Source organism: Sitophilus oryzae, unplaced genomic scaffold (assembly GCF_002938485.1).
Source record: "Sitophilus oryzae breed Bouriz unplaced genomic scaffold, Soryzae_2.0 scaffold_1498_pilon_pilon, whole genome shotgun sequence".
Taxonomy (NCBI): domain Eukaryota; kingdom Metazoa; phylum Arthropoda; class Insecta; order Coleoptera; family Curculionidae; genus Sitophilus; species Sitophilus oryzae.
In genome coordinates, this window is record NW_022146167.1 from 2,132,779 (window position 1) to 2,157,230 (window position 24,452).

Sequence of the window (24,452 nt, forward strand, 5' to 3'; positions counted from 1 at the left end):
ATAACCGAATTTTTCAGGACCCGTGTTCCGTAATAAGAAAACTTTAAGGAAACCGATAGAAACGGAACATAAAACCATAACCAAGGTAAGCAACGGAATACACCCTTAGTCTCTCGAAAGTAATAAAACACTTTTCTACTTAGTACGTAATACACTTTTACTCATCAAGCTTTACTGTCTTTTCAAGAACACTATCGAAAGTAGAGTAGAAAAACGCACAAAAGGCCACTATGCTCCCGCTGGTGGCAAGACAATGATAACTTTTCTGGACGATCTCAATATGCCCGCCAAAGAAACATACGGTTCCCAGCCTCCGTTGGAATTGTTGAGGCAATGGATGGACTACGATTTCTGGTACGACAGACAAAAGCAAACCCGAAAATATGTAGAGGTATTTTTTATTAATTATTTTAGTATTATTATTATTTAGTGGTAAAATTCACTTTAGTAATCTTAAATTATCATAAGAAGTATACTCGATACCAATTAAACTTTTAGTTACGTAATCGAGGGCGCGATTTTTAAATCATTGTAGCCAACCATGGACATATTCGGCGACGGGCTGACTAACAGGAATTTAAGTTTCGCGCTGGGGATTCAGGTGGTAGCACTGCTGTAAAAAATATCAAGTTGCCGCATTTATTTATTTATTTCCTGACATTGTCATTCGTTTAGACACTAGTTTTGTATTAGGTGCCCTCTGGTACGGCACTGGCAAAATAGCTTTGGTGTCAACTTGTAACAATTTTGCTCCTATTGTTATTGGTCCTTGTATTCTTAAAATCATTGTATTTCTTAGCGTATTACTTATTTCTGACATTTTTCTATTAAAAACAGAACATGCATATACTGGCTTCTATGGGACCCCCTGGCGGAGGCAGGCAAGTTATTTCTGACCGGTTGCAGAGCAAGTTTAACCTGATCTGCATGACGTTTCCTGACGAAGCTACGATCGAAAGAATCTACGGCACTATGCTGTTACAGCATTTGGCTAGTTTCGACGAAGGCGTTAAAGTTGTCGGGAAAACAATCACCGAAACTACTATAGGTTAGTTATTTGAGAAAAGAAAGATATTTGGCTCAACTTTCGTTTAGCTGAAATCTTGTTATATAAAAAATGACTTTATATACAAATATACAAAAATTTTCCTACGGAAATGCATCATTTTCATTTTTCGGACTTTAGTATAGCCGAAATCTCTTACATCAAAACTAGTCTTCGGGGTGTGTTTTAGACATTTTTCTAAACATAAAAACACAAAAAAGTGTCTGCGGAAATTTTTTATTTTTATTTTACATAAAAAAATGCTTTCACTTTAGAATAGCCGAAATCAGTTACATGAAAAATGAACTTATATTTGTTTTATACGAGCCTTTACGAGCAAAGAAATACAAAAAAATTCCTGCTGAAATGTGTCAATGTCATTTTGTGCACTTCGTTTTTCATACATTTTTCAGTTTAGAAGCTTACGGGACCCGGGAGCGAATAGGGATGCTGGGTGGGGTAAAACATCTTTCGGAGAAATAACAATTCTTGTAGAATAGATAAAATAGGTACTTGTAAACTATAAGTACCTCGGAATCAGGGCCTAATTTACCATAAGGCCCATAAGGCCCGGGCCTTGGGCCCGGTGGTCTGTGGGGCCCGTTAAGGGTTGTAAAATATTCATAATTTCAACTGTAAATTTACATAGCAGAGAAAAAAAACAGTTACCTCTGATAAGGAAAATAGAATTAAATAAAATAAGCTTGAGATTGATATAATTAATGCATTTTTTAAAATTATTTATAAATTTATATCAAAGAAACCGGCATCGACGGTTCCTCAATCTAAAAATAACGTTTTATTTTTAACCCAAACTAACTGAGAATTTTTGAATTTTATTGGAAAAGAAGGCCCGAATTTTTGGCTTGGACCTTAGGGCCCGACCAGATGAAAAATAGGCCATGCTCGGAATGTTGCACTTATTCTTGTTTTTTATTAAAGCTTTACGTAAATAGGGCTGATTCAAAACAAAAAATCATTGGATCATGCAGTTTTCTTTTATATTTTAATATTTAACTGTGATTTTGCAAAAATATTAGATTGGTTAGGATTTGGGTTTCTTTAGTTAGCTTTTCTTTGTGGAGGGTGTTAAGCTGTGGTTTTTATATTTTAATAATTAACTGTGATTTTGTAAAAATACTATTAGATTGGTTAGCATTTTAGACACTTTTAAATGGTTTTTATTTGGTTCAAAAGTGATAAAAAGATTATTTTTTATGTATTTATGCTTACAAAAATGGAAAATGAAAATCAAGCATTTCCGCAGGAAATATTTTATTTTCTTGAGTTTGTCAACGCTTTTAAAAGGCAAAAATATATTTTTTATATAACTGATTTCAGCTATTCTAAATTTCCTCAAAAAATGGATACAGTTTATTTCCGCAGGAAAATTTTTATTTTCCTCAATTCGTGAATGCTTCTAAAAGGCAAAAATATATTTATTTTTTATATAACTGATTTCGGTTATTCTAAAGTCTAATAAATTTCCTTAGAAAATGAAAACAGCTTATTTCCGCAGGAAAATTTTTGTGTTTATATGTTCAGAAAAATATTAAAAATAAAACGCAAAACCTATTTTTTTAGCAGATTTCAGTAATTCTAAAGTGCGAAATTTGGAATTTACGCATTTCCGCAGGAAAATTTGTGTTTTCCGTGATTCACAGTAGCTTTTTAAAGACAATTTTTTTTTCTGATAACTGATTTCAGCTAAACGAAAGTTGACCCAGATATTTTTCCAAAAAGTCCTATATGGGTATTTCGCCACTGCAAAAAAATCTACAAAATAAAACAGTTATTTACACTAGTAACACTTTGTAACACTGTGTAAAAAACTGCTGCGTTAATCCAACGGAGAAAAATTGTTGTCAACAGTGGTCTACCAATAAACAAATTTGCCTAACGGACAAAAAAATATTGTTAAGAATATTATTATTAAAAAAATAAAATTATTAAATTATTTTAAGTGGGAATATCAAGAAAATATTTATAGTTGAGTGTCTCATTTTTCTCACCCAATACGAAATATACAATTGAATTTTGAATTAACTATTAATTTTTGATCTTGATTTTTTTAGATCTGTATAATAACGTGATAGTGAAAATGCTTCCAACTCCAACCAAGATTCACTATCTCTTCAATTTGAGAGATATTTCGAAAATATTTCAAGGTCTGTTGCGAAGTCACCGAGATTACCAGGACGACAAGATTTCTTTGCTCAGATTGTGGATTCACGAGTGTTTCAGAGTCTTTTTTGACAGACTAATAGATGAAAGGTATTTTTGTTACAAAAAAACAATATTTATTAAATATAACTACGAAGGAAGGTTGTCCAATGCATGCCCTATTTTTACATTAATAAATTAAAGCCAGTTCCACGCATGTTTCAGTATACTTGCGCAAACCAGACATACGCAAGTATATACAGGGTTGTTCACCACATACGAAACGGAATATTGTAGTTAAAGGATTAGATTTTTAGAAATTGTAAGTTTTGGGTTCGTTGAAGGACTATTAGAGCTACAATTTAAAAATATTTTTACAAGATACAGAGTGTCCCAAATAAGCAAAAGATGTATATTATAGTTGTATTTTTTTAAATAGAACACCCTGTATATTATTCTATTTTTAGATTCTACAATTGAAATAAAGGTAAATTTGATTAAGGTTTATCACACTTAAACCTTACCGTTTTTGAAATATTTTCAATTTTATGAAATTGCAGTAAAAATTTTAAGGCTTCATTTCTCCGAGGGTATCAAAGTTTTTAATACTAAATATTTACTGAAGTTTATTTATTGATCAGATATTGTGTTGCAGTAATAAACAAAATAATACCTTATACGGAGTGTCTAAAAATTTATATTAAATAACTACTAGCTATAAACGGCAATAACTTGTTTAATTTAAATGGAACACCTTGTATATTTTACGAGAATCAGATGCACAGTTAATTGTCTATCAAATTGTATTATACCATTTCGTATCTACCTCCTCAAGTTTTCGTAGAAAATGTATTTTCTTATAATTTAGACCTCATTTATCAATATACCCATGGAATATTGACATTTTAGATTTTTTGCAAGCATAAAGCAACATATGTACAAAATGTACAGGTGGTAAAAATAATAATATTGCAAGCCCATTTGTTAACAAAAATAAAACTATTTAAATTTTTTTAAAAGAGTATACCAATTAAATATACCACCATTATTTCCGCCCAAAAATTAGTTAAATTACATACTTAATTGTTTTAATTAATAAATTATTATAAATCAATGTGAATTTGACTCAGAAATCGATATAATAATAAGTTATGAAAATGAACGTCTCTGTTTTTATAAATAAGCATTCGTCAAAAAAATTCAATAAAATTTATAAGGTGTTACTTTTTACCACACTGTCTAATACACATCCAAAATTCAGTTTTTTAGTATTTGGAACAATTATTATTAATCAATGTAAACAGTCAATTAATGCAGTTTGAATATTGGGATTATATTAATTGGTCTTCTTTAACAAAAAATACTTAAACAGTTTTTTATTTTTAAATGAAATAAGCGACCTATATCGACAATATTAGTATCTGTACTCTTTGAAAATTTGTTACATCTTTAAAAATAATCTAAAATGTCAATATTCCATGTGTATAATGATAAATGAGGTCTAAATTACAAAAAATGCATTTTCTAAGAAAACTTGAAGAGATAGGTAAAAAATGGTATAATACAATTTGATAGACAATTATATTGTGCTTCTGATTCACGTAAAATATACAGAGTATTCCATTTAAATTAAACAAGTTATTGCAGTTTAAAGTTAGTAATTATTTAATATACATTTTTGGACACTCTGTATCAGGTAGTATATTTTTTATTATTGCATCACAATATCTGATAAATAAATAATCTTCAGTAAATATTTAGTATAAAAAACTTCGATACCCGTGGAGAAATGAAGCCGTAAATTTTTTACTGCAATTTCACAAAAATGAAAATATTTCAGAAACGGTAAGGTTTTAAGTGTAATAAACCTTAATCAAATTTACCGTTATTTTAATCGTAGAAACTAAAAATGTAATAATATCCAGGGTGTTCCATTTAAAAAAATACAACTTTGATATTTTTTATTTATTTGGGACACTCTGTATTTTGTAAAAATATTTTTAAATTGTAGCTCTAATAGTCCTTCAACGAACCCAAAACTTACAATTTGTATAAATCTAATCGTTTAGCTACAATACTCCGTGTCGTATGTGGTGAACAACCCTGTATATAGTCTGTCGTTTTGATTTCAAAGTAGTTTATTTTATTTTACAAAGAAATAAGTTGGTACAATTGGAACGCATAGCATGAAATCTTTGAATAAAAATATTAATGAAGGAGTATAATCTGTGCTGTTTATGTGTTTTAGCGATCAAGAATGGTTTTATGCGCAAATGAACGAACAACTGGGAAGACATTTCGATCTGACATTGCATAGTTTGTGCCCAGGAAATGATATCCCGGTTTACGCGGATTTTGTTAATCCTTATGGAATATACGAGGTATACTCAAAAAATTATTATCCAAAAATTACTAAATAAAAAAAAAACAAATGTAGGAGCATGCGAATAGAACAAATTTGAAAAATTTTCTTAACACCCAAATGGAGGAATACAACGTGATGCCAGGAGTGGTACCTATGGATTTGGTACTGTTCACAGACGCCTTAGAGCATATTTGTAGGATTGTCAGAGTTATATCGCAGCCTAGAGGAAACATGCTCTTGGTTGGAATAGGTACTATTATTATTCTTGTTGTACAGAATGTCCCAGTTTCGTGTGTTTTACCTGGTTTCTCGTTTATTAGTGGAGATTAGATTATAACCCACAAAATTCTAAAAGTTACTGGTTTGTGGAAGTATGCTTTGGAATTAAATAAGACAATAGAAAGTTTCATTAATGACTTATATTTAATTAACAATTATAAACAATCAATGTAATTGGCTGTGACAGTCTCGATTATATGAGATTAGATATGCAACTGGAATACTTAAGTGTTTCTGCTTCGGTTGGTTGGGAGAAAGGCCTCACCCTCTTCGCTGCACTCGTCTGCTGGTGGGTAGCGTGATTATCCGGCTAACGTTGGAGAGCTTGTGAGACTCCACCAGTCTCAGTGCGTGAGCTACTTATGGGGAGGATCAATTCTCGTATCTTCCTAGAAGATAACAAACAGCAGTATTCTACTCAACACAATTGATAAGTACCCAGTTTTGTGGTGGTGTTCTAAATTACCAATTGAACTGTCTGTTGGTTGCCAATGAAGGTACAATAAAAATAACTTATGATTAAACAACATATTAGTGATTCAAATACACAATAATCAATATCTAAATCCAACTACTAATTATTATAATAAAAATTATAATTAAAATTTAAAAAAGAAAATAGGCAATGACAGTTTAAATTAAGTTATATTTGAAAAGATTGTCCAAATTATTTAAAGAATATAAAGAATATAATATAGAATTATAAAAAATATAAAAAAGAAAAATATTTTGCTCTCTCTCTCTAGAAAATTCCATACCACCACAATCACTTCGGTACGACTTGAAAAAAACATATATTGTTACAGTAAATTATTTGATTTAATTTGTAGACACGTGTAAAAAGAATAAAAAAATATGTAAGATAAAAAAACTAGAAATATATGAAAATTTAAATTAGAACAAAAGTTAATACTAAAATGCGATATTAAAAGATAAATAAAAAAACTAGATAGAAAGATAAAGGTAAATAGAAAGATAGGATAAGATACGAAAAACGATAAATGCGGCAATTCGACAGATAAAAACTAAAAGAAAAGATATGTCACTCCAGGAACAAAGATAATGCATCCGCCAAATAAGATAAAGATAAGATAAGGTAAATTTGGCAGATACGAGGTAAAGATACGTTCCCTAGAGTGATCCAAAAACAACAAAAAACAAAAATCTATCTGTCGAATGGCCTGCCAATAGACACCACCACTACAGGGTCCAGATAAAACAAGAGTTGCCTTCTGGCAAGCAAGGATTCGTTAAAGGTGACATAAGTCGTATAATATAAATATTATAAAAAATCCTTACTTACCAGAGTCCCTCCTGGTTCGTCTCTGAGAGTACTCCTGCAGTGATTGATTCTATTCATGGCCCCTGAGATTGCTAAATCGAACACCTCTGCGGATTCCTGTTCGACAGCTTGCGTCTCAGTACATAAATAAGAAAGATAAAAATAATTAGTACTAAATAAAAGTTAAAGGTATTAGAAATTTTTTTACAAAACTACCATATACGTGCTACTAAGATAAGAAGATAAAGAAATGATGATAAAAAAATTGAACTGTGAGATAAAAAGATAAAATAGAAAAAGGAATTTAAAGTTACAAGCTAATTAAATAATTAAATCAAATAATTAAATCATATTATATAGTAAGAAATGTTTAAAAAATAAAACTAATAAATAATTTCCAAGTCGTATCTCGTGCCGGTGTCTGGAAAAAAAATAGGTGTTTAAGCAAAGAAGATCGAGATGAGAGAGAGTGATTTTCGGCAAAACAAGTCCCTTTATAGAATTCTCCCATTCATTTAGACATGCGTTAAGTACCAAATGTCAATATAAAAAATTTATAATTAATAGTAAAAATAATAAATACGATAAAATTTCCTACATACCTTCAAAAAAATGTGTGTAACAATTGCATCTTAATTATTTAACACTAAACAAAATATTAATAATAAACCTTCGTTTTCATTAAAAATAAACAAATTATTATCGGTAACCCATAGACAACCAGAAAATATATAAAATATTTAAACAATTTAAACTATACTCCGTTTTTTTTCTCAGGTAAGATTTCGACAGACGATGACAGAAGAAAAGCAGATGACGTCCCATACCAATCTATTTATTTTACTAAAAAAAGTTTCTAATTATTTTTAAGTTATCTATGGATGGGTTTAAATATAAATCCGTCATGCGTCGTGTCTTGTTGTTTTTAACCAGTTTTATTGGTTTATTTAAAAAATGACAGATCGTATTTCAATTTTATTGGTTTGACGGAACGATGAACGATAAACGGACGCCGATGGGAGTAGCTGTAAATATCGACATCACACGATAGGCAAATAATGGATTTTAGTAATTGCAGAAAATAATGTCAAAAGGTAAATTGGTTTAAAAATTCAAGATTAGCACTAATCAACCTTTAAGGTATAAAATTTGTAGGAGTTATTATTAATAAAAATAGTTTGTTTTATTTACCTATGTTGTTTTATTTATTCCGGTGGAATATTGCTAAATTTGTATTTGTACATAAGTTATATTGATAACATAATCATAAATGCGGTAGTTCTATAAAGCTTAAAAGTAAATAATAGTTCTTTTATATTTTTGGTATGTAGTGTCTTGTTCTTTACTTGTTTTGTATTAACACATACCCGTTTTATTAAATAAAATAACTGGATTAATTACCTTTTTTCAGTTTTATACAGTTTTTTTCACAATATTTTGAAGTAATCACTTGTCATCTTGTCAATCAAATTTTAAATATTTCCTGCTATGCGTTCCAGTTGTACCAACTTATTTCTTTGTAAAATAAAATAAACTACTTTGAAATTAAAATGACAGACACATCTATCACTGTCAAGGATCTTCTCGTTGGACAGACTATAACAACCATCGCTAGTGATGTGTACCACTATCGAGGTTCCGCAAAAAATCGATAATATATAAAAAAACGGATAAACGATATAAAAGGAAAAATGTAACGAAAATATTTTCGTTACAAGATACAAATATGCGATTTTTACATTACTATGCCAACAATTTTACTTGATTTTAGGTGGTAGTGGTAGACAATCGCTAGCCAGAATATCAGCCTACATTTGCGAGTACAGCACTTACCAAATATCCGTTACCAGAAGTTACAAGGTTCCCGAGTTTAAAGAAGATTTAAAAACTCTATACGGTATAACGGGAGTTGCTGGAAAACAAACTTCTTTCCTCTTCAACGACACTCAAATAACCGACGAAGCGTTTTTGGAAATCGTCAATAATATGCTGAGCAGCGGTGAAGTGGCCAACCTGTACAAGCCCGATGAATTCGAAGAGGTTGGTGTTTTTAGCAAAATGAAACACTAATTCAACACAATACACCAAAACATTTATTCAATATATCTAAATAAATAAAACCAAGTCGGGTTAAGCTTGATTTTCATGCGTCCGTTATCCGTTGATGTGATGGTCCGACGGCGCTCTCACTACTGCGCATCACATACAGGGTCAAGAACAGTTAACCTAATAGGACTGCTCATTCAGCCAAAAGTGTCCGCCAGGTGCATGCGAAAACTACTCGCTTTGTGACGTCATTGTAGTTCTTGTCATGGTTATTAGTCCTTATCCGGCAACCAATAATACATACACGTGCATTATTGGTTGCCGAATGCAAAACGTTCATTATTTAGTTTATTTATTTAAACACCTTATATGTATGCAGTATAGAAAATTAACTGTACAAATCGTATTAAAGACTCGGATAATGCATTTTTGAGAACAGCAATTCTCAGCATCATCTTTTGCAAGCATTATTTTTAGAGTACTTCCATATTTTGCTTTAAAATAATTAATAAACAAAATCGAGGGCACTTAGTGTGCACTTTGTTACAATCCACAACACAAAATGAACGTATTTATACACTCTATAGTTCTAAAAACTTTAAAGACACCTTTTTCACATTTAAAATTGACAAAATAATTAACTCAAAATTTCTCAGCTGTTATTTTTATAAGTTTACCATAGGCAACTAATAATACACACTATCATGACAAGGCCACGAAAGCTTTGACAAGGACTACAATGACGTCACAACTGTCAGCTGAAGCGCGGGAAGAGGCGAACGTACGTCTTATGAGGATGAGCAATCCTATTAGTCTACCGTTCTTGATACAGGGTATCCTATTTTCATGTGTTACACACATTGCTTTGCTACTTTTTTATGAAACTAAATATGCTACACATAGGTTTGTCGTAGCCTCCTTAGTTCCTGAAATACAGAGCAAATTTGTGATGCGCACTAGTGCATAGATGTTGAATACAGATATGATGCGCAGTAGTGAACGCAACGTCTACCGGCAGCCAGACTGTCCGCACTGTGCTCAGGAAAGCATAGCAAAGATATATTAAAGAACCAGCCTACTTAAAATTCTCCCTCGAAAACGTTGCTAGCTCTTAGACTATAAGTAGAACAGCGAAATCGTTATGGAAATGAAAATATAAAATGACACCAATCACACGCAAATGAAAATGAAATAAATTTAAAAACTGTCTGTCTTTAAATTCAACCAATAAAATTAATAACGTATCATCGTATCGTCGGATAACGGATGCATGAAAATCAAGCTTAATACAAGAACGGCTGGACTAATTTTAATGATCTCTGCCTCAATTCTTTAAACTATTTTATTTCTGTAGGTTAAAGGAAAACTGGAAAGCGCAGCTACAAAAGCTGGCGTGATACATACAAACGAAGCTCTATACGAGTTTCTGATAACTAGAGCTAGAGCTAACATGCATATCGTTCTTTGTATGAGCCCTATTGGAGATGAATTCAGGAACAGACTAAGGTATACACACATATTCGAAAAAATCGTCACAAAATTTTTGTAATTTTTTTTTAGAAATTTAACCCTGAAATAAATTGTGACTATACTTATACTTTTATCTTATTTTTAGGCAATATCCAGCTTTGGTTAATTGCACTACCATAGATTGGTTCCACGAATGGCCGAAACAAGCCCTTTTGGAAGTGGCGATGAAATTTATAGCTGACGTAAATTTCAACGAAACCATAACAGGAAAAGCTGGAGTAAGTTTTCTACATAACAATTTAATAAAAATAAAAAATAGTAACCAAAACTCTTTTAATTGTTTTTTCTTCGTGAAATTAGAGAATTGAGTAAAATTAGAATATGAGTTATTTCTTATCCTTTTTTTTGATTGATCGCACCCATTTTTTTTGGCAAATAAAATAACATACTATTAAACTTCTATACTAAAAAACTAATATCCCAAAACTGCTAATTTAAAACATTTTATCCTAACTCCCATCTTAAAACGCCTATTCTAAAACTCCGATCCTGAAGTTCGTATTATAAAACTCATAATCAAAAACTCCCATCCTAAACTTTTATTAACTTTAATTTAAATTTCTATTATAATACCCCTATCCTAAAACTCTTATCCCAAAACTCCTATTATAAAACTTCTATCCTAACTCACTCATCTCAAAACCCCTATTCTAAAAATCCCATCTCCCATCCCAAACTGCTCTTATAAATCCCATACTCTTAAACTGCCATCTAAAAGGTCTATTTTAAATCTCCTATCCTAAAACTCCTATCCTAAAACTCCTATCCTAAAACTCCTATCCTAAAAGTCCCATTCTAAAACTCCTATCCTAAATTCCCTATTATAAAACTCCCATTTTAAAATGCCTATTATAAAACTCCCATTTTAAAATGCCTATTATAAATATCTTATTTTAAAACTCCTGTCCTAAACCTATTATTAAACTCCTATCCTAAAAGTTTTATTATAAAACTCCTATTCCAAAACTCCCATCCTAAACTTGTATCCTAAAATTCCCATCCTAAAATTCCTATTATAATACCCCTATCCTAAAACACTCATCCTAAAACACTCATCCATCTTCTCTCTGCGCACACCCTATCCTAAAGTTTCTATCCTAACAAACCTATCCAAAAACGCTCATTCTAAAACACCTATTCTAAAATACCTATCCTAAAACTCCCACCCTAAAATCCCTATTATAAAACTCCCATTATAAAACGCCTATTATAAATATCTTATTCTAAAACTCCTATCCTAAAACTCCCATCCTGAAATTCCTATTAGAAAACTCTTATTTTAAAACGCCTATTATAAATATCTTATTCTAAAACTCTTATCCTAAATTTATTATAAAACTCCCATCCTAAAACTCCTATTCTAAAACTCTGATCCTAGAATTCTAAATTAAAAAAAGTAAAAAATACGTTTTAGAAAACCAGAAGAGAGTCGTTGGTTCAGTCGACCCAAGAGAAAATGATGCAAGCTACATCAGAAGCTTTTTCCTACATCCACACATCTGTGGTGGAGTTCTCCAATTTGATGAAGATGGAAATGAAGAGGCACAACTACGTTACTCCAACCAACTATTTGGAATTGGTCTCCGGATACAAAAAGTGTGTTGAAAACTATATTTACACATTAATTTACAATTAAAAATATCAAATTAATACGAAAATATATGAATATTTTAGAATGCTGACTAGCAAAAGAACAGAAATTGCCTCTGAGGCGAATAAATTGAGGAATGGTCTGTGGAAGATCGACGATACCAAAGACAAAGTCACCTCCATGTCGATAGAGCTGGCAGAGGCTCAGATAAAGGTGGCAGAGTTCCAACAGCAGTGCGACGAATACCTGGTGATAATAGTAGCTCAAAGGAAAGAAGCAGACGAGCAGCAGGCAAGTATAATACTCTGATCAATAAAGGAATATGTATAGGCAGCTACTTCATCTACGATTGATCAAGGCATCTATTGACATGATCCAAACAATAAAATGCTCAGGAGACATGGTTCTGACAGAAAAATAGTGTTTTAGGAAAATTTGCTCACGACATTATAACACAGGGTGTTTTAAAATTAAGGCAAAAGACAACCATTTGATCAACCCTGTATAATAAAGCCCAACACTAAAGTTTATAAAAAATTGAGTTTACGAATTAAAGTTGATATACCGGGTGTTGCATCGTCGGACGGGACATAGGAAATCCCATGTAAATTTTAATGGGGTCAATTATTGGCTTCCCTAATTATTTTAGAGAATAATTATATTTAGGTTTATTGAAGAGCACTAAAACCCACATTCAAAAGAATAACTTTAGATATTTTTAATTAGCTCGTTTACGAGTTATCGCCGATTTCTTTTTAGATATTTCTCCTTTCTTATGGCCCTGTATTTACTTATAAGCACCAGTCAAGGTAAAAGATAACTGTCAAATGAAGTTATCATTTCAGAAATTTACCTATTTAGTGCTTTATTATTACTGAAAACTCATTCCTACATCGCAAATCTTAAAGATGTATTTATAAATACAAATTAATATGAATTAAAGTAAAATAAAGTAATCAATTACAAGGTTAATTATAGTATTATTACAATATTCAATAACTTATTAATTTAGGTACTATTAAATTGTTAGAACTTTAGGATTTAAGATGTTCAAATATTCCTCCATCGACTGCTAGACAATAACCCAGGCGATCATAAAATTCTCTTCTTACATTCGCTAGTTGGTAAACTGAAATTCTATTGCATTCGGCAGAAATAACATTTTTTAACTCGTCTAGATTTGGGTATTTTTTATCCTTGTATATCCTGTTTTTTAAATGGCCCAAGAGAAAGAAATCATTTGGCGAAATATCAGGAGAGCTTGCTGGCCAATTTACTGTATGATTTAAGCCAATAACGTTTCCGTTAAAAGTATTGTCTAAATATTCCCGAACAGGCAGGGTACTAACTTCCTGATTTTCCCTAGCGGCATCATGTAAAGCAGGTAAAATATGATTTTCGAGTAGTTCCAAATAATATTCTGCATTTAAATTTAAAGCGTAAGAAATAATGGCCCGATAATATTCTGTCCGAATATCCCTGCCCAAAAATTTACTTTCTGTGGATATTGCGTCCTTGTTTCGACAAACCTGTGTTTTCTTTGTTCCAATATCGATAATTTTGAACATTGGGTTCATTATTTAAGGTAAACGTGCATTCGTCAGTGAAACATATGTTTTTAAAAAATTCCCTATCCGTGTTTGCTCTTTCCATCATATCAAAACAAAACGCCTGCCGCCGTATTTCCTCCCCATCTCGTAGCTCTTGGTGCTTTTCATATTTGAAGGAATAGTATTTATATCGTTTCAAAATTCGAAACGCTGTAGTGTGATCTATTTCTATTTCATCCTCAAGTTTCCTTGTGCTGATCTTTCCATCGTTCTCTTCCACGCACAATAAAACTTCCAAGTCGGTATTATTTCTTGCATCTTCTCTTTGTTCCTGCCTTGCTTCACATCTGCAGTTATTTATTAGGGTACCTTTGGTCTCAAATCTCTGGTTATTCCTTGCGATTGTAGATTTTCCAGGTATCGGTCTATTCGGATACAGAGCAGCAATTTCGGTAGTGTAATTCATGGCTAATATTTTCGATGTAGGTATGAGTTTTTAATAATAATAATAAAGCACTAAATACAGAGATCTAAATAGATAAATTTCTGAAATGACAACTTCATTTGACAGTTATCTTTTACCTTGACTGGTGCCATAGACAAACAAATAAAAAGAGACTGGCAAATTAAATGGCAAAGAGAGGGACAACGTTCTCGTAGCGCAACTCAGAACGCAAAATTTCGTTCTATTTATGTGGATCTGCGCATTGCGTCTATTGGACCTACTATCTCATTCTAATATAACAAGAGAGAAAGAAGCAGCCATATAAAACGTAATTTCTAAATAGAAATTAGAACAATCGCCTTTCGTTTTCGTCATCATGACAGAGATCATGACAACCAAGATGACAACATCATGACAATTCGTCATGTTTGTTAATTTTTCTTTTGGTGATTTACCTTTTTTTCTAAACTCTCCATTTTATTGACTTATGAATATGGATAGGGAACAAATTCCTTTGTTCCACATAGGTATTTATATTTTGTTACTTATAATTTTCGGTTATACTATTTGTTATTTTATTTGCTACAGGAGCCAGTATCATCTATTTTTTATATCTATTGGTGCCCCCTTTTTCTGATAGATATGTTAAAGACACCCGGTAAAATAAAAGTAAGTAATTATATTTATCATCTTATTAAGAAAAAAGTAGAAGTAGTAGTGTCAAAAATATTTTGAACCTCTCTTAACATAAATTAATACAATTAATTTTTCTCATTTTTTGGGTAGGTTGTTTATAGCTGGTTTATAGTAACCAGAAACTTTATTAATATACCTATTTTACTTTTGTTTTAGGATTAAAACTGGACTTGAAAATGGTTCAGGATCATGATTCTCGTAAAGTCTTCTTTGCTTGGATATTCACTTTGTTATTGCAATTAGGCAATTTTTTCGAAAATGAGGTTTTTGGTTTGGTATGCTTTAAAAAAATTGGCCGATCGTTTCCTGCAACAGTCAGTTCTTCTGCATTTAAAATTGGTAGGTGGGTGGAATAAGCACTGTTATTTTTTGATATTATATTATAAAAAGTTTATTTATTTTTATGTATAAATAAATATGTTTATAAAACAGTACAATTTTTGCTTTTTTTATAATTTTGCTTATAATAGTAGTATTCTTTTGTTCTGAAAGAAACTGCAAATTTTCACTTAAATTGATTTTGACCACGTAAAGGGAACGTGGTGTAGGGAATAAATAAGTTTAAATGAAAATTTTCAGTTTCAGAATGAAAGAATACTACTAATAATGGCTAATTTAGATTTTCCGCCAGCCAGAATGTGCGATAATGTCTTACGATACGTTTTATACCTATCTCTTTCTTTTTCATATAAAGCACACATAATAAAGAAAGATAGCAATAAAGACGTACGTCCTGTCATGGTCCTGCTAATTGGTTTCAAAATTGTTATTCTGAGTTGCGCTACGGGAACGCGGTCCCACTCTTTACCATGGAATTTGTCAGTCTCTTTTTATTTGTTTGTCTATGACTGGTGCTCATAAGTAAATACAGGGCCATAAGAACGGAGCAATATTTAAAAAGAAATCGGCGATAACTCGTAAACAGGCTAATCAAAAATATCTAAAGTTATTCTTTTGAATGTGGGTTTTAGTGCTCTTCAATAAACCTAAATAGAATTATTCTCTAAAATTATTAGGGAAGCCAATAATCGACCCCATTAAAATTTACATGGGATTTCCTATGTCCCGCTCGACGATGCAACACCCGGTATTTATATACAGTTTGCCAAAAAAATCATGAAAATTGGGCTAAAAATAAGAGAAATATACCACTTTTAACTTGAGGGAAAAATTTAAAAGCTATAAATTTTAACTAAATTGTATTAATTGTAGAAAGAAGTGGCTCTAAAAAGTATCAAAATTGGAGAAGAGGAAGTACAATGTAAGAAACTGGCTGATGTAGCTCAGGCTGATTTGGATGAAGCTATGCCTGCTTTGGAAGAAGCTATCCGAGCACTGGATTCGCTGAGTAAAAAAGATATTAGCGAAATGAAAAGTTACGGCACTCCACCCCAGAAGGTCAAAATGGTCATGGAAGCTGTAAACATACTGAAAGGGGTAAGAATCTTGTACAGTTCATACCAAATAAACTTTTAGTCACGTGATTAAGCTTGACCGGCACAGTGTTGCCCACTTTTATATATTTTCTTTTAATCAAAATATTTTAGGAAACAAAAATAAATTAATTATAAATACATAAACAGTTATTATTTACATTAACAAAACTCACCTTCTTAACAGAACTTAAGGGACATAAAGGGCCATTTAGAATTAGAATAAGTGGGAGGGGGGTTAATCTCTGCGACCTTAGAGATCTATTGTGTCCCCCTTTCTTGAGTTATCACTCATCATACAGTTCCAGGACTTCCTACGGAGACCCGTGTCCCTCACAGTCGAGGAGCTACGACCCAGGCCGGGTAGACGAAACGGTAGCTTGTGTCGCCTGTTGGGTTTAGAGGTAGGAGGTAAGCTCCCGACCCTTGGAGGAGGTGGTAGCTTGTATGCCACTTGCGGAGGATGGTCTCACGCAAGTGTCAGCCACCTCTCCTGTAGTTCTCTTTGGGTTTGGCCCCTTGGAACTGTCATTGTTACTGTTCCCAGTGTCGCTAGGGGGTTTCCCCACAGCTTCACCGGTGATGTTTTTATTACTATTATTATCAGATCTCATAGTGTTCCTATGAGTCGCTAGGGACAGTCGGTCCACTTCTACAGAGCCCCGCATGTAGAAGTAAGGGGTAAATACAATGGGGTGCCCCTGGTGCCCCAAGGTTGAGGCTGTCCGTAGCCCCGCCCGGTATCGTTATATGTCTTGGTGCAATTCCCTGACCACGACACTACAGTCAGGGATAAGACGATGAGTGAGATGCTTCTTAGACCAAGCCAAGTGCTAGAGGGGATTCCCCCCAGCACCTGACCAGGAGCTTCCCCACCAACGACAAGGTCTTGCATCTCCTAGGGGAAGTAAAGGGCCATTGCTACTGCTTTCCCGTTCAAAGTATTCTAATAAAGTTGCGACGAGTTTTTTACGGCTATTGTATCTTGTACGCTAAAAGAGGTTCTAAAAAGAACAATTTTCGGCTGCAAGATCTGTTAGTAAACATTTTTAAGCTTGTTAAGTGTTACAACACTATTTATTTAAACCAAAAACTCATAATTGCTGTCCTCCATTCGCGAATTTTAAGTTCCTGAGCTTTACGTCCTGGACCCGTATTCTCGTTTCTCAAAACGCTGTGCGTTTTAGGTCGCTCGCCACTTTTGACGTCATATTCGCATAGCGCAATGCCGAACGGTATTCTTGTTTGATTTTGCTACACGTTTTTAAAAAACGCTCTCCACTTTGAAAACGGCTACCATAAGGTATCTGTTTTGGTAATCGAACGTCAAAAAGTGAAGTCTCATTTTTTTCTGAAGTATCTGTGTTTCAATAATAATCTAAGATAATAATGGATAATTTTGAACAAATTGCGATTAACTTAATAGAAAATATAGAAAATGCCGAAGGACAACGGCGGCAGCGGTTTTTTCCGGATAATCCTTTTGCATTATCAGATTATAACTTTGTTAAGCTATATCGGCTAAGAAAAGAAAATGTCCAGGATTTAGAAAACTTGCTAGGCCCTTTTTTGCCAGCCCAACATAAAGTAGATGCGTTAACCAATAGAAACAAGGTAAAAAACGACTAAAGATAACTTCTATAATGGACATTTTTGCCAACTTTTTGTAATGGTATTTGCAGATTTTACTTACTTTACGCTTTTTGGCCGGTGGAAGCTACCAATTAGATATAGGCAGAAATCAAATGATGAAAGTAAGCCAGTCTTCAGTAAGTAGATCACTCCATAGTGTAATTGACGCATTCAACCATCATAATATTCTGAATACTTACATTCATTTTCCTAATTCAATGGAAGAGTTGAGAGATGTTAGACAGAGGTAAGTATAGTACCTACATTAAAAAGCATTATAACACGTTTTACTCACTGACTATTATAGAGTAATTTTATGTTGAAAGTACCTTACATAAATCGATTCCTATATTTTTTAGGTTTTTTAATCTGTATCGACTACCAGGCATTATAGGGTGCATTGACTGCACCCATATCGCAATTGTAGCCCCAGTTATAAATGAACATATTTACATGAATCGAAAAGGATTTCATTCTTTGAATGTTCAGATGGTAGGTAGTAAGCGGAATAATATCATTACACTTTACTTTACCGTCCCAGTTGTATATTATGTGTGTTATTTTAAGATATGTGATGAAAAGTTACGCATCACAAACGTTAATGCACGTTTTTGTGGTAGTACCCATGATAGTTTTATATGGCAGAATTCCAACATAGAACGTTTTCTAAGTGAGCTTCCACAAAATGAAATGGGAAATTTTTATCTATTTGGTTGGTAAAATATTTTACTCTTTAGGGAAAAGTTTCTTTTCCAATAATAATTTTTAGGGGATTCTGGCTACCCGATTCGGCCTTGGTTAATAACACCATTTTTACCTGAACCTGAACCTGACACCCCAGAAGCAAGATTTAATCGTCGATTTAGAGCAATTCGGGTTACAGTTGAACGATGCTTTGGGCTTCTAAAAAATAGATTTAGATGTCTTTTGAAGCACCGTGTTCTTCATTATACACCAGAAACAGCTGCAAAAATTGTAAATACCTGCGCAGTTCTTCATAATATTTGTCTTGAAAACAATATTCCCTTATACAATGATGAAGAAATGATGGGTTTCAATGAGGTGGAAGGTGGAAACCTAAATGAGAATATTAATCATATCCCCGACAATAATGTCCTTGGACGAGGACGGGAAGTACGACAATTATTAGTAAATAATTATTTCGTTTAATAAAATATACTGAGATACAAATGTCTTTTATTCTTTCAAAAATAACACAACACAACACAAAATTTAAAACATTACAAAAACAAATTAACAATAACAATAAACAATAACAGTAAACTAACTAATAATACATTGGACATTTATTCGTAATGTTCAATAAATGTTTTATTTTTTAAAAATTCAGCACAATTTTCGACCCCAACTGCAATCCTTTCCAAAGTTTCAGATTGCTTTTCCAAAATTTGAATTTTTTTTTCATAATAATTCTTTTTTAATTCATATTTGTCCCTTGCAATTTTTATAAACTTTTGGGATGCTTCAATTGAAGCAGTATGATTAGTTTTTCTTTTAGTTTTTTCAAGAGGGACTGCAGATATAGCCCTTTTCTTGATTAGAGGAGGTCTAACTCTTGTTGATGTTTTAGGGCTATTATTAGAATGATTTTCATTAGCTTTTTCCTTATCAGCCTCATGAATTTCACCACAATCAGTATCTTCTGATTCTTCGATATAACTACCTTTGGGTAGTGAAACTGTTGCTGGTTCATTGATGGCAGATACTAAAGGTAATCCAATTTCAGGCACGTCTATGCCTGAAATTAAAACATCGCCACCTGAAAATTTATACTTAATTAAATGGGTCAACAAAATTTATGAGAAAATACCTATAATATTTAATATTTTTTGGTCCATTTCATCGGGCCCATCTTCTTCCGGGGGTCCACCGCCAGTCATATTCATTGACCGCTTTTCTTGCGCTTTCTTTTTTTTGCTCCTGCATTTCATATCACTCCAACACTAAAATAAAAAAGTTTTTTATTTTTTATTTCGCGTATGTTTTATTAAAATGCATAAATGGGAAACGGGTTGGTATACATACCTTTCTCCATTCCTTCCAGGACTTATTGCATCCAGGAATGCTATTTAACCTATCCGTGATTTCCGCCCATTTTTGATTCATATCAGCACTTGTATATTGGTTACTTATTTTTTGGGTAACCAGTTGAGGATTTTCCTCCATAAACTCTAACAATGTTTTTTTCTGAGTTTGGCTCATTTGCTTCTTTGCCATTTTTTAACAATATTAAATTATTATTATGTGATTAGAACCAAACAGCGACTTTGGCAACAAAACGTCACGAAAACTTCAAAAATAATTTTGATTGATTTTTTTAAAGATTTTTGTATTGAAAACATTACCAATTTAATTTTTTAGTTTTGTTCCATTGGCATCATTGAAAAATTGCAACGTAGTCAACAAGTGCAAAGCGGTTATTTTAAAAGTGAAGCGTTTAGCAAAAATTTTTAATAAGAATACCATAATCAAGTGCTTATCGTTTTGCTAAGCGAGTTGTTTCGCTTAGCGTTTTGAAAACGATACGTTTTCGTGTATGAAAACGAGAATACGGACCCTGGTCTACTCGAAAACGGTTCTGAAAGGAGCTGTGCGCGATAGCCTGGTGCCTCCATATTGCGCGGAACAGTTCTGAAAATTGAATGGAGTGAGAGTATCGCGTTCTTGAACAGTTCAGAGCTGCACAACTGCGTGAATGGAGGACAGCAAATACAAAACTAAAGTGCCAAAACAAATGACAATAATGACAATGTCAGGAAATAAATAAATAAATGCGGCAACCTCTCATTTTTTACAGCAGAGCTACCACCTGAATCCCTAGCGCGAAATTTAAATTCCATTTAGTCAGCTCGGCGCTGAATATGTCCATGGTTGGCAACAATGAATTTAAAAATCGCGCCCTCGATTACGTAACTAAAAGTTTAATTGATATCAACTATATTTTTAACAAATATAATATATTTTCTATCAATAAAATGTTAATGTTTGATTTAGGTTGATCCGAGTTGGGCAGAGGCAAAACGTCTTCTAGGTGAAATGAATTTCCTCAAAGATTTGAAAGACTTTGATAAGAATCATATAACTGAAAAGACACTGAAAAAAATCGCAAACTACACGATGAGCGAGGAGTTTATTCCTGAAAAGGTGGGAATTGTGTCCTTTGCTGCGAAGTCGTTGTGTCAATGGGTCATTGCCATTGAAAAATATGCAAAAGTTTGGAAGTAAGTATGGCTATAACTTGAAAAATTGATTTTCTTTAGTTACATAATTAATAAATAAATTCCTTCACTTTAGATAAAGATGACGAATATACAGGGTGTCCCAGGCTGAGAGTACATTAGAAGTTTCCAACGAACTACTACAATATCTAGATTGGAGATTTTTTCGACGTCTTTGTTTCACAAAGAGATCTATCGATTAAAAATATTTTCAATATGGTGGCACTTCCGGAAATACCGGAAGTTGACAGCACCTTTCTTATTTTAAAGAGTTGCCCCATCTTTTAATACATTACATATATTAAACACTCTATATCTGACATTAACTGTTTTTGAGAAAAAATAATAATTCCTTCCATTCTGCGGTACATGATGTGCGACTCAATTTGACCGCATTTTCAAGCTCCAGAAGAGAGCTGTTCGATATTCAATGGGACTAAACAGCAGAACTCATTGCCAGGACTTTTTTAAAAAATTAAAAATATTAACTCTTCCTTCCTTATTTATATTTGAATCCGTTTGCCTAATACGTAAGCATGTATCAGCTTCTCAAGAAAGGCCATCTCACACTTATCCACTCAGGAACGCGGAGCAAGATCTTTATATACCTACCCCACGCTCAGAGTTAGTTAAAAGTTCAATATTATACAACTCGAAAAAAATGCACAATCACCTGCCATTTGAAACCAAATCCATAACATCATTTTCTTCATTTCGCAAAGCATTGAACTGTTATTTACTAGACAAGGCTTTCTACGCCGTAAATGAATTATATTTTGATAATCGAATTTGACCTTGTAAACACTGGTCTAATGTTTGCTATTGCAATATTTACCAATGACACCGAAATAAATTTATTTAGAGGTCATTGATATTTACTATAAACTTACTAAATATTTTTGAATATTATTTTTATTTTTTTTATTCTTTGACATTGTAAACATTTATATAAATGTTTATTTTAAACAATAAGACTGACAATATTATTTGTATAATGTTTTGTATTATCTTTTGTTTGTTTGTTTGTGTAACTTGTTTGTTTACTTTACCTTTGTCTACAAATTGTAAAATTTTTTGACAATAAAGGCATTTATTTATTTATTTATTTATTCAATTAAAATTTTTGGACAAAAAAACTGCATAATAATGGGAAAAAATCGGCACAAAGTTAACTTGGAAATGACGATCGATGACCAATATTTTTTAACAAAGTGTCACACTATTACATGGCCAGATATATTGTTTTACATCGCTTGACGTTTAAAGTCATAGGCTACTGGTTAAAATCAAGAAAAATATACACTTTAAAACTAAATCTTGAATAACTTAAAACCGATTTATTTTAGATATAGGAACATGAATAATCAAACAGTAACGAATTGAAAAACCTTTTTACTAATGAAATAAAAAAAGTGGGTTTCCATTTGAAAAAAATGATTTATGATAATGTTTTAATCGCTCAATTCCATGACAGCTACGGCCAATATTATATGACATTCGAACAATTTAATTTATGAAAATATTTGACGTTTACGCTATACAAATTTTTTTGAAAGGCAGTTTTTTTCATCCAGATTTTTTTTTTAAAAACGGTTAATGTTGATATAGAGTGTTGTTGAAATTCATAAAATTTTACGGAGAATTTAAGTAAGTAATAAAAAATGGAGTATTATTATTATTATATACTATACTGATATATTATTATTATATACCCATTTAAAATAAGAAAGTTGCTGTCGACTTCCGGTATTTCCGGAAGTGCCGCCATATTGAAAATATTTTTAATCGATAGATCTCGTTGTGAAACAATGATGTGGAAAAAATCTCCGATCTGGATACTGTACTTATCTAGAAACTTCTAACGTACGCTCAACCTGGAGCACCCTGTATATTATGAATGATGATAATATGTAAATATATAAATAACAAATTTTGTATTTAGAGTTGTGGGTCCAAAACAAGCAAAACTAGACGAAGCTATAGATTCACTGAAAGAGAAACAGGCCATGCTGGCGGAGGCTCAAGCTAAATTAGCGGAATTAAACATGTACTTGCAGAAATTGCAAAAAGAATACGAGGAAAAGTTAGAGCAGAAGGAAGAACTTAATAGAAAGGTATAAAAAAATTGTGTGTGCACTATGTGATCTATGTTGATCCAATCTATCAACAATATCATACCAAATTTCGTTTAAATCGGACGGTTTTTTGATTTGATTCATTGATGATGGGGTTTCGTAGTGCACGAAACGTCGTCAAAATGGCATGAACACATTCAACTACAACTACATTCCGAGTTTCAGCCCCCGAGCTACGACGCTCAAGATCGTTACTACTTTTCCTGTCGTGAGCACGCTCGTGTGTCACGGCCTTGATTTTTTACTTCCATCACGCGTAAAGAAGTTTTACTTCAAAAACCGTTCGTCCAAATCAATTTTACAACAAAACAACAAGCACTAATACAATTTAGGTTGAAACTTTGGGTATTGCAGTTGAAAATTACACTATTCTACCATATTGAACATTTTGCGAACCACTTTAGCATCATAGGTACATGATTAAATTGAAGTATCAATTTTATTGTAGAATGTAGATTGTGTGTTCCTTTTTCTTGAGTTACAACGAGTTATAACTCATCATACAGTCTCAGGGCTTTAACAAAAGCCGGTATCTGAGACGGCTCCACAGAGGCCAACTCTACCAAAATTCATGGCACGGACGGTAGTCGTCTCGGCGCACTCAGTGATATGGTGTTCTGGTGTTTCCCCATTTTCCCCACAGAATCTGCAATCGCCGTTGTTTCTCAGCTTATCAGCCTACCGAGGTGTTTGTTGAGAAGACAGTGTCCTGTTAGAAACCCGTGACAATCCAAAGATTGTTTTTACTTAAATCAAGGAAAACCTTTGATTTTTCTCGGCCGTAAGTTCTGAGGAACTTTTTCGATTGTCTTAGACCGTTGTAGGACACCCATTCGAGGTTACGGATGGAATCTTCCACTTTCTTCAGTTCCGCTTTCAGTTGGTTTGGAAAACAGAACGGTTCTGGTCCAGTTAGTGGAGGAGTGTTCGCTCCTTTTCTAGCTAGATCATTTGCTTTTTCATTGCCTTCTATCCCTTGGTGAGTAGGCACCCAGAGTAGGAGGACTTTATTAATTTTAAT

The 24,452-nt window shown here is 32.7% G+C and overlaps 3 protein-coding genes across 4 annotated transcripts in view; 2 read left to right on the forward strand and 1 right to left on the reverse strand.

Annotated features, from left to right (window-relative positions):
* LOC115877727 (dynein heavy chain 2, axonemal) overlaps positions 1-24,452 on the forward strand; it is a 129,843-nt gene that overhangs the window by 77,407 nt on the left and 27,984 nt on the right. Inside the window, exons 42-54 of the mRNA XM_030894014.1 lie at positions 188-391; positions 838-1,048; positions 3,121-3,319; positions 5,457-5,589; positions 5,646-5,823; positions 8,906-9,174; positions 10,535-10,686; positions 10,796-10,928; positions 12,125-12,306; positions 12,385-12,592; positions 16,205-16,429; positions 21,073-21,299; positions 23,239-23,410. Of these exons, the coding sequence (XP_030749874.1) occupies positions 188-391; positions 838-1,048; positions 3,121-3,319; positions 5,457-5,589; positions 5,646-5,823; positions 8,906-9,174; positions 10,535-10,686; positions 10,796-10,928; positions 12,125-12,306; positions 12,385-12,592; positions 16,205-16,429; positions 21,073-21,299; positions 23,239-23,410 (2,493 nt within the window). The remainder of the gene's footprint in view (positions 1-187; positions 392-837; positions 1,049-3,120; positions 3,320-5,456; positions 5,590-5,645; positions 5,824-8,905; positions 9,175-10,534; positions 10,687-10,795; positions 10,929-12,124; positions 12,307-12,384; positions 12,593-16,204; positions 16,430-21,072; positions 21,300-23,238; positions 23,411-24,452) is intronic.
* Positions 17,795-19,259, forward strand: LOC115877728 (putative nuclease HARBI1). 2 transcript variants are annotated; one of them, XM_030894016.1, is made up of 5 exons: positions 17,795-18,039; positions 18,108-18,304; positions 18,417-18,549; positions 18,625-18,769; positions 18,827-19,259. In XM_030894016.1, exons 1-5 carry the CDS (start codon positions 17,815-17,817, stop codon positions 19,225-19,227), a joined length of 1,101 nt encoding a protein of 366 aa, XP_030749876.1. In that variant the 5' UTR covers positions 17,795-17,814; the 3' UTR covers positions 19,228-19,259. The 2 variants fall into 2 exon arrangements, with proteins under 2 accessions (XP_030749876.1, XP_030749875.1); XM_030894015.1 differs by having other exon boundaries at positions 18,417-18,769.
* Positions 19,341-20,347, reverse strand: LOC115877729. The gene is made up of 3 exons (XM_030894017.1): positions 20,104-20,347; positions 19,889-20,021; positions 19,341-19,837 (listed from the first exon to the last, which is right to left on the reverse strand). The coding sequence occupies exons 1-3, from the start codon at positions 20,293-20,295 to the stop codon at positions 19,365-19,367; spliced, it is 798 nt and encodes a 265-aa protein (XP_030749877.1). The 5' UTR covers positions 20,296-20,347; the 3' UTR covers positions 19,341-19,364.

What these genes read in the sequence shown, in the direction of transcription:
- LOC115877729 (XM_030894017.1), bottom strand. Translation starts at nt 20,295, where the DNA reads ATGGCAAAGAAGCAAATGAGCCAAACTCAGAAAAAAACATTGTTAGAG. An exon ending in CCTGGAAGGAATGGAGAAAG is followed by an intron (nt 20,022 to 20,103) that starts GTATGTATACCA and finishes TTTTTATTTTAG; the next exon opens with TGTTGGAGTGATATGAAATG. An exon ending in AAAAATATTAAATATTATAG is followed by an intron (nt 19,838 to 19,888) that starts GTATTTTCTCAT and finishes ATAAATTTTCAG; the next exon opens with GTGGCGATGTTTTAATTTCA.
- LOC115877728 (XM_030894015.1), top strand. Translation starts at nt 17,815, where the DNA reads ATGGATAATTTTGAACAAATTGCGATTAACTTAATAGAAAATATAGAA. An exon ending in TTGAGAGATGTTAGACAGAG is followed by an intron (nt 18,305 to 18,416) that starts GTAAGTATAGTA and finishes TATATTTTTTAG; the next exon opens with GTTTTTTAATCTGTATCGAC. An exon ending in GGGAAATTTTTATCTATTTG is followed by an intron (nt 18,770 to 18,826) that starts GTTGGTAAAATA and finishes AATAATTTTTAG; the next exon opens with GGGATTCTGGCTACCCGATT.